At 64.7% G+C, this 9929-nt stretch overlaps 1 protein-coding gene across 1 annotated transcript in view; it reads right to left on the bottom strand.

The window, feature by feature from the left end:
* RAI1 (retinoic acid induced 1) overlaps nucleotides 1–4141 on the bottom strand; it is a 7743-nt gene extending 3602 nt beyond the window's left edge. Inside the window, exon 1 of the mRNA XM_010570597.1 lies at nucleotides 5–4141. Within this exon, the coding sequence (XP_010568899.1) occupies nucleotides 5–4141 (4137 nt within the window). The remainder of the gene's footprint in view (nucleotides 1–4) is intronic.
* Between the last annotated feature and the right edge of the window lie 5788 nt (nucleotides 4142–9929).

Below are 9929 nucleotides of genomic sequence, written 5' to 3'. Positions count from 1 at the left end.
CCGCCGCCGTGGCCGCCGGTTTGCAGGCGAACTTCTTCAGGTTGGGCGAGGTGATCTTCTGGACGATGGCCTCCAGCTTGAGGCCGCGGCCCTTGCGGGGAGGCAGCACTTTGGTCTTGGTGGCCTCCTGGAAGGCCGCCCGGGAGGTGATCTTGATGCAGACATCAGGGGCCTCCTTCGGCGGGGGGGGCTTCGGGACGGCTTCGCCGGAGCTCTTGGGGGGCAGCTTGGCTTTCACCTTCTTGGCCACGGGCATCTTCTTGAAGAGGCTGGGGGGGGCCTCTGGCTTCTCCTCCTTCACGCCGCCGCTGTTGCTCCGCAGGACCAGGTTCCTCTTCTTGGCGGGGATGGGGGAGATGAAGGTGGACTTCCTCTTCAGCGAGTGCAGGGGCCGCTCGGACATCTTGCCCCCCATGCCTGGCCCCGCTTTGGGCAGCTTCATCCGGGCACCCACCTTGCCCTCCTTGTGGGGGCTGCCCGGGGCCGCCAGCTTGAAGGCGGGTGGGAGGTGGTTGTTGGAGATGAGCTTCTTGGGCGCCTTGCAGTTCTTCAGCCGGACGTCGGCCGCCCGCTTGCCCCGCCGCCTCTTGGTGTAGAAAACCTCCTGCGTCTTCGTCCGGGAGCGCAGGATCATCGACCGCTGGTCCCTCTCCCCCGCCTCCACCGCGTCCCCCTCCGGCGGCGTCGGCCCCGCCACCTCCTCTGCCGCCACCAAGCCGGGCACCAGGAGGGTGGCATCGCTGGCGTTTTGGACCACCTTGGGGGCCGGTCGGCTGCTGCGTTTCCTGGCTTTGAAAGCCACCCGCTGCTTCACGCCGCAGGTGGGCTTCTTCCCCAGCTTCTCCTGGTGTGTGGGGGCCTTCAGCCCCTCCAGCGGGGCCGGGGCACGGGGCTCAGCGAGGGCGGTGAAGGAGCGGGTGCACATGCGCGCCGGCAGACCCTCAGCTGGAAACCGGGGCGTTTGGCTGTGGGCGTTCTTGCTTGGTATCTCCGCCTGGCCGTCTGGTCCGAGGCAGGCGCTGGCCATGCCGCCGGCTGCCGGCAGGTCATCGAAGGGGCTCGGCACGGCGCTGCTGGGGCCATCCCCCTCTGGCAGCCGGCAGTGGACTCTCTTGTTGCGGAGGCTCTTGCCCCGCGAGACAGGCTCCGTCTTTCCCAGCGTGTTTTTGGGGGCGAGTTGCTGCTTCACCGACGGGGCAGATTCGGCGTCAGCCGCCTCCAGGTGGGATGTCTCCCCTCCGCCGCTCTCCTCCTCGGGTTGGATGTGGGGCAGGGAGGACTTGAACCAGCTCTTCACCTTGGTCTCCGTGCCCACGGCAGGGCCCAGCAGGATGACGGACTGGCCGGAGAGGCGCGCGGCGGGAGCTGAGCTCTCCTTCTCCACCGTGCTGACGGTCTCCTCGGCGGACACGGGCACCTCGCTGGAAGACAGCACGGCGGGCATCTCCGGGGGCTTGGGCGGCGAGGTGTCGTACGTCACCGACTTCTGCTCTGAGCCGGCCAGCTCGCAGAGCGAGGAGTACTCCTCCGCCTCCAGATCTGACTCCTTCAGCTCCGGCGAGGAGATGATGGGGATCTCGCTGAAGTCCCCAGCTGAGCAGCAGTGCCGGGTGTCCTGGAGCCACCTCTCACTGTCCGCCTTTGCCGCTTCATCGTAGGTCAGCGTCTCCTCCTCCTCCTCCTCCATCGCCTGCTGGCCGAAGTCCCGGGCTGGCTCGCTCTTGGCCGGCTGCTCGCCATCACACAGATCCAAGCCGCAGGCATTTTTTTTCTCCTTGCAGGAGCCCACCAATTTGCTGGGGAATAAGCCCTTGGGGAGGTCAGCGGCTTGCAGCTCCTTCCACCGCAGGCACGCCTCGCCCAGGCTTTCCTCCGGCCACTCGAAGTGCTCCATGGCGTTCTCGGACCCCACCGAGTTGGCGGTGGTGTTCGAATAGCAGCTGTAGCTGGCGGCTCCCGCACTCGACGTCGCTGCCGGGATGCTGGGCTTGGAGTTGAAGGCCAGCGGGGCAGAGTCCTTCAGTGCGTCCTTTGTCTCGGCGGCCGTGAATTCCACCTGGGGACCCTCGAACACCTCCTCGCCAAAGTCCTTTCCCGTGCTGGCCCCCGAAGCCTTGTCCAGCTTGAGGGGCTCGGTGAGCGTGCTGGAGTCACCCTGGCTGGGCCAGGCGCCCTTCACCATGGAGTCCAGGCAGGGCCGGTGGTTCTCCAGCTGGAAAGGGGACTTGGTGGCCTCCTTGCTCAGCATGGGAGAGTTGGCCCAGGCTTTGTCTGCCTTCTCGCTGATGGCGTCCTGCAGGACGATGATCTCAGAAGCCAGCTCCTCCTGGGACAGGGCGCTGAGGAGCAGCCGGGGACAGTCCCGTTCATTGGTCACATACTTGGTGAAGGTCTCCAGGGGCAGGCTGGCATGGATGCTCTGGAAGGAGTCGTCCGATTTAGTGGACATGTCGTCCGGGGAGGTCACGGAGCAGGTGGACACCGACTCGGGCTTCGTCTTGGAGTTGCTGTTGACGCGGGCAGGGCTGCGGTTCTGGTTGCAGTACAGGAAACTCCTCTCCAGCTGGTCCTCCGACCCGCTGAGGTAGTCGGTGTCCTGCGTCTCGGCGTGGACGGATTGGGGGGTGCTCAGCGGGTCGGACAGAGGGGTCCCCACCTGCTCCGCCGAGTAGGTGCTGCTCTCAGGGCTGCAGTGCTGTCCCTTGAGCTGCTCAGGGGTCCTCGCCGGGGTCTTGATGCCCTTTTTCTGGGGCACGGCCGCTTTGGAGAGCAGCAGCTGCTGGACAGTGTTGGAGATGTTCTCCACCTGGGAGGTGAGCGCTGTCAGGCTCTGCAGGCTCAGGTCTGACAGCAGGTTTTCAGGCAGCTTCTCCTTCTGCAAGTTTTTGCAGTTCCCCGATTGAGCATCGGGGCTCGTTCCATCGGTGGGAGAAGGGTTCAGCAGCGGCATGAAATGGCTGTGGTCGGCGATGCCGGCCGGGAAGGCGCCGGCGCTCAGCGGCTGCTGGCTGTACTGGAAGTTCTCCAGGTTGGGCATCAGCGGGGAGGGAGTGGAGCTGTAGGACGGGGACCTGCCGACTGAGCGAGCCGGCGAGTGGCTGGCGCTGGGACTGAAGGTCTGGTAGTACTGCTCCGGCGTCCGGACAGGCGGCGCGTCGCCCTGGCAGTAGGTCTGGCCCGGCTGGTTGTAATGTTGGTACTTGGCCAGGTTTTGGTAATGGAGGGTCTCTGGGGCGTGATGCCGCCCCTGCAAGGGCTGCGGCGGCTGCGGGGGCTGCGGCGGCTGCGGGGGCTGCGGCGGCGGCTGCGGGGGCTGCTCGTAGCCGATGCGGTTGGGCTGGTAGCCGTGCAGGTTGGGCACGCGGGGGCCGGGGGCCAGGCTGGCGGCGCTGCCCAGGGGCCGCTCCAGCGGCGGCTGCCCCGAGGGTGCCGTGCAGCTCTTGTAGGAGTGTGCCGGCTGGCTGCCCCCCGGCACCGAGGAGTAGGTGGAGGAGGCGGGGAAGGACTGCGAGTGCTGCCCGAAGTGGGGGCTCTGCGAGAAGGGCATGGGCGAGGAGACGTCGTTGGGCAGCTTCTGCCGCTGCAGCTTGGGGTAGGGGAGCGCGGGCGGCTGCTGCTGCTGCTGCTGCGGCTGCGGCTGCGGCTGCTGCTGCTGCTGCTGCTGCTGCTGCTGAAAGTGAGGCCGGAAGGGCAGCGAGGCGGCCGCCGGCTCGTGGTACGGCCGCCCACCCGCCAACGCCGCCGTCTTCTTCATCAGGCTGTCCTCATACTTGGCCACGCCGCCGGGCAGCGCCTGCGGCTGGCCGCCCCACGCCTGCAGGCTCTCGTCCCCCGAATATCGGGCCGGGTAGGGGCTGTTCTCCTGCACGGCGTAATTGGAAAAGGCCGGCCTGCCTTGCAGCTGCTGCCCCGCTAATTGCTTGTTTCCCCGGTGGTATTTCTCCACGGCGCTGTTCTCGTAGCCCGAGTACGGCAGTTGCTGCTGACTGTAGTACTCCTTCGCCACCAGCCTCTGCCGCTCGCAGTTCGGCCCTGCCTGACTTTGATGCCTGTAATTCTCCAGGCGTGATGTATCTTGTGAAGTCGGCTGGTAGCTCTGCTGGTTGCCATGGAAACCACACCTTTCTCGAAAGGACTGCATGGCGCGGGCTCGTTATCTGCGAAGAGAGAGAGGCGAGAATTCAAATGAAGCATCGCCACCGCGGCGGGCCGGGGAGCGCGGCCGCGCTCCGAGAGGGGCGACGTCGCGTGCGCCATGGGGGCATCGCCTCGCCTGCCGCGGCGTCGCTCCGCTGGTGCTGGCGCCGCGTTGCCTCGCGTCGCCCTGCAGCACGTCGCCCTGCATCGCCTCGCCTTGTGTTTCATCTCCCTGCATCGTGTTGCCTTGCGTGGCATCGCCCTGCAATGCATCGCCTCGCGTTGCCCTGCAGCGCGTTGCCCTGCATCACATCGCCTTGCATTGCATTGCCTTGCAGCGCGTTGCCCTGCATCACATCGCCTTGCATTGCATTGCCTTGCATCGCATCACATCGCACCGCCTTGCATTGCATTGCATCGCCCTGCATCACATCACCTTGTGTCGCGATGCCCTGTATTGCCCTAGATCGCAGCAGCTGGCTTAGCATCACCTCGCGTCACTCCACATCGCAGCGTGTCGCCCCACATCACATCGTTCGGCATTGCATCACCTCACCTTTCATCGCCCTGCATCATCCTCTAGCCTACCTCCTTGCATCACCCCTGTCCGCAGCACGGTGCCCGCGAGCTGGGGGGTGGCTGGGGTCCAGCTTGCTCCTCCCTGCCTGCGGTGCACCCAGCCAGCCCTCCTGACCTTGCTGCTGGGAGCTTTCCCCATCTCTGCTGCCTACCCCAGCTTTGCAGGGCAAACAAACCCTCTCCCTGCCTGCCCCACGGGGCGCAGCAACCCCCCCTGCACCGTGTTGGGGTCCCCCAGCCCCGGTGTTCTGCATTTCACGCGCCCGCCACCCCTCGCCTCTGCAAATCACTTACCCGCCTCCTCCTTGCTCGCCCTCCCCGGGGATGCTGGGATCCTGCGAGCCCCTCCGAACACCCTGCTTATCACCATTCTTTTTAATTATTGGGCTAATTACTGGAAGCAGCAGTGTGGAGGGCTGCAAAAAAAGTCATTTCAACTTGCTGGCTCTGCCCGTCTCTGCCTGCTGCTGCCCCCCGCAGCCCCCCTGGCCCCAGCCGATCCCCCCTGCCCCGGTGCGATACCATCTGGAAGCTGTCTGCTCCCGCCAGCAGACATCTATTAGCCGAGCGCCTCGCCACCGTCGTCATTAAACCTCCCCATCTCCTAGCCCAGCTTGCGTTGGGTGCAGGGAAGCACCCGGGTCACTGGTTTGATCTCAGAGGCAGCCGAGTGGCTTGTGGGGGCTAATGAAGGGCTCGATGGAGGTGGGGGGGGACACATCCTGCCCGTCCCCAGCACCAGTGGGTGGGAGGCGCTGGGGTGAACACGAGTCTGTTTTGGCAGCGGCTTGAGATTTGGGAGCCCGGGTTAGGGCAGCCCCAAGGGTCTGCAGCTCCCCGGGGACTTCCCCGGTGCTGCTCCCTTGGCACCGTGCCACAGCAGTGACCCCAGTGCTGTCCCCTCTGCCTTCATTAACGCAATGAGCGTAACGAGGGGAGGGGATGAGGTGCTGGCGGCGTGTGGCACCCGGCACCTGCCGGCAGAGCCGAGCCTAGCCCCACTCCCCGGCACATCTCCCCGCGGTGCCAGCCACGCCAGGCAGCCCTAAGCCGGGATGGGGACATGTGCGTGTCCCCACGTGTCCCCACGCCGCCGTCGTGTCACCGCCACAACGTGCCAAACGGCGCGTGGCTCCGGACGGTCCCTTTGTCGGTGGCTCTGCCGCACCCGCACAAACCGCACCGCTGGCTTGATCAGTCCCAGCTTGGCCTCGTTTTCTCGCAGCGCCCCGTGGATACCGGTAATGTCTCAGCACCTTTTCGGGGTCTGTGTACACACAGATGGGGCTTTATTTAATTATATTTCCATAACCGCCGGCAGCTCGGGGATGCACTGATCACATGGTGCCCTTCGGCACCACTGGAGCCGGGCTCGGTGCCACCCACAGCAGCCCAGCACCCCATCCCCTCCATCCCCTTTTTGGATCCTTTCCATGTCGCTCCTCTGTATCGCAGCTTCATCTCGCAGTCTGCACGGGCAACTGGATGTGGTTAAAGCCGAGATCCCGGGGAAAAGACAGGTCAATTAAAAATCTGGTAAGGCCGGCACAAAAGCCCCTACTGCGGCACGGGCGCGGTGCTGCCCTGTCCTGTGCCGGGGCTGCCTGAACAAAGGCAGCAAAATCAAAGCCAGGCCTCTGGGACAGCCCCAGGCAGTGGCGAGAAAATTAAAGGGAGAAAAGGGCCCCTCACACTCCACATGGAAGCAGGTTTGAAAAATGAAATTGGCTTGAGAAGACCCTGGGCTGGTGCTTTAAGGGGAGCTTTTTTCCCCCCTTTCGCTTTTATTATTAATTATTGTTATTAATTAATTATAGTTAATTTTCCAAACAGCTGGGGCAATGCCAGCCTGAGCAAAAGCACCTGGTGCAAGGGGACGGGTCACTCACTGGCACGCAGAGGCGGGGATGCACGGAGGGAGCAGATGTGCAGGCTGTGCACGCGTGCAGGCTGTGCGTGCATACGGGGTTTGCACACTTGCAGGGTGTCCGTGCCCACAGGGTGTCTGTGCATGCAGGGCGTGCATGCAGTGGGGTGTGCAGCGCCGTGCACACAAGCTGTGTGCGTGGGTGGGAGGAAGCCCTCGGGCAGGATCGGGCCATGGTCAAGCCTGTAAGATAACCCCCGGCTGGGGACAGCCAGCTGAGGCCACGTCCCAGTGCGTGGCAAGGCCTGGGGCTCATCCTGCACCCCTGGGCATCTTCTTACAGGGGTCACACTATGAGGGGCTGGATGAGGCCCACCAGGCAGGAGATGGAGCTGGGGCTGCCCATTGCTTCCCCATCTGAGATGAGCCGAAATCCCGTACCGAGCGAGGTGCCGTGCCCAGAGCCACAGCCCCATTTCCCCGCAGACCACCCGGGAATTGGGCTCTGCTGGGGGTCGGATGCTGCCGTTCGGGGCCGGGAGGGGACACACTCATCACCAACAGCACCCGGACCTGTCGGCAGAGCTGGAGGCCAGCTCTGCCCTCGGCTCTGCCGCAGTTTTGCCGGAGAAGGGCCTTAACAGATGTTGCCGCCTGATGTAGGCTGTTTCCGAGCAAACGCTTTAATGGCATCAAATCAAGCTGTCGACAGCAGCAAGGTTACGGCCCTTCCCGGGAGGGGGAGGCAGCCGCAGCCGCGTCCCGGGGGCCCTGCACACTCGCTCCCCCCGCCACGTCCCTGCCGGACGTGCTATCCTGGCCGCAAAGAAGTTTCCAGCCCGGCTCCTGCTGCCCCCGCAATGGGAATCGATACGGGGCCGTCGGCGTACAGCTGCAGCCGGACGCCTGCCTTCGGTGGTCCGGCAAAGCCACCGCAGCTGCAGCCGGGGGTCACGGTGTGGGTCCCTGGGAAGGGGTCCGCAGGGCGTCCATCGGAGAAGGCAGGCACTCGGGGCCATCGTGGTGCCCAAAGCCAGTGCGACCCCGTCCCCGTAACGCATAGAGCTGCACTCGCCTCTGGCTACGGCCACCCCGGAGCATCCGTCACCCTTCGGGGATACGCAAGGAGCCGCTGCACCTCCCAGCACCGGTGCACGACCCGGGACCATGCTGCGGTGCACGAGGCCATGCTGCAGCGCATGGGGCTGACGCGGTGCCCGGGGCTGATGCCGAGAGCCAAGCCGGGGCACTGCGTGGCACTGCCAGGCCAGCGCAGCCCCGTCTCTGCAGACGCCCGCTCGCACGGTGGCTCGCAGCCTGCCTGCTGCTCGGGAGGATTTGTGCTGCGTGGCTGGGTTTGGTGTTATTTTCCTCCTCCCCCCCCCACTCCATCCCTCCTTCTTTCCTTGCTTTCTCCCCAGGGCCGGATCCGGAACCCTCTGAAGGCAGCCGAGGACTCTCCATGGCAGGGGACCCTCGGTAAGCACCCAAGACATCCCCAATGCCTCAGCCCCCCAGGGGCAGCAGGCATCTCCCAGCCCCCCCCGCATCCCAGCCTCGCTTCCCAGCTGCTGCTCATCCCACAGGGCCGGATCCAGCACCCCCCCAGCCCGGCTGCTCCCTCGCCTTCACTGCTGCGCCATCAACAAGGACTCAGCGTCTAAAAATAGCAGCGCGCTCTCGCAAGGGGATGCTTCGCCATCGGAGCAGAGCTGGCACCGTGGACCCCCCCCGCCACCAGCTCCCCATCCCAAAACCACTGCACCAAATCCCCTCCCAGCCCTCTCCCCCCCACCCACCCATGGGTGCAGCCCCACACGGTGAGGCAGCATCGGGGGGGGGAGCAAAGGGGTAGGACACCCCCCCCAGCCTCCCTTGGTGGTTCTCGGGGTGGCGGGGGGGAGAAACAAGTGCCTATCAAGGAGTGTCAGCCTTGGATTTGTTTAATTGTGAGCTGGTGGAGTTTAAAGAAACCCTTTCTGGCCGGCTGCCACACCGCAAACTGCTCCGGAGAATTTGATTATTAAGGGAGGAGAGAAAAGGGGAGGTTGCGGGGAGGGGGGGTGGTTGGGGTGTATGGGACAGCCCGAGAAAAGGCATCCTGCCACAGGAGCTGGGAATGAGAGGAACTGGGGGGGACGGACAGACAGACGGACCTCCCCAGCAGTGCGGAGGGACCCACAGGGCTCTCCCAGGGCAGGGTCAAACCCTCCAGGTGGTTGTGAAGCTGCCGCCGTCCGTCTGTCCCGGCACCCCACGGACGCCCCTGCGGTGCCCGGCAGTGGGTGATGGCACCCAGTTCCGAGGGGTTCAGCACCCCCCCGTCAATGCACCCCCCCTTCAATGCACCCTCTAATGCCCCCCGTTAATGCACCCTTTCTCCAGTGCACCCCGCTAATGCACCCCTTCTCCAATGAACCCCTTTAATGCACCCTTTTCCCAAAGAACCCCTTTAATACCCCCTCTCTCCAATGCACCCCATTAACACACCCTCTCCCCAATCCCCCCCCCCCCACATCAGCACCACCATCTCCCGCAACGCCAACGCTCCATCCCAGTGCAGCGACTGGGGCGGATGGGATGGGATGGTACCCACAGAGGCAGACCCCAGCCCCCGCTTCCCCCCGATCACTGCGTTGTCGTCGTCGTCGGCGCCATCCTCCCCCCCCGCGCCCCGATTTCGGCGCTCAGCCGACCGGAGCAGCTGTTCCCTGCACACTTCACTTGCCCGCAGATGATGATAAATGGAGCTGGGGCTGCGCCGCCCATTGCGCGAGGGTGGGCGGATGCGGGTAGCGAGGAGGAGGAGGAGGGATGGGGTCCCCATCTCCTGCAGCCCCCCCAGATCGTGCTGCTCCTCCCATCCAGCTGCTGGGGAATTCCCTGGGCAGGTCCCCCCCCTCCAAACCCCCCCAGACCTGCCCAGGGAATTCCCATCGCAATGGGGTGCATCCCCATCAACAGCTCAATGCCCCATTTGGGGGGCACAGTCCTTCATTCCTCCCCCCACCCCAGCTCTGCTCCTCCCCAGCAAGGAATTTTACTTGGGGAAAAAAAACATCGCCTGCGAACCGCACTCATGACTCAACGTTTCTGCTGGCCCTGGTTTCTCCGTCACTTGCCAGGGGAAGCCCGTGGCCTCCCCAACCTCATCCCCCCGCATGGAAATCCGGCTCATCTGCCAGCTCCATCCTCTCTCCCCTTGGTTTTTCCTCCTTTATTTTGGGGGTGGGTGGGGGGGTTGGGTCCCTGATGTCAGGGCTGGGAGGTTGGCAGAGGGTTGGGCTGGGGAGGATGGGGGAGGCTATGAGAGCTGGAGCAAGTTGGTGTGTTTCTTCTTGCTGCT

This window comes from Haliaeetus leucocephalus, unplaced genomic scaffold (assembly GCF_000737465.1).
Source record: "Haliaeetus leucocephalus isolate CR32 unplaced genomic scaffold, Haliaeetus_leucocephalus-4.0 Scaffold295, whole genome shotgun sequence".
In the NCBI taxonomy this organism is placed as follows: domain Eukaryota; kingdom Metazoa; phylum Chordata; class Aves; order Accipitriformes; family Accipitridae; genus Haliaeetus; species Haliaeetus leucocephalus.
The sequence above is the reverse complement of the archived record's forward strand: the minus strand, read 5'-3'. Positions and strand labels throughout refer to the sequence as shown.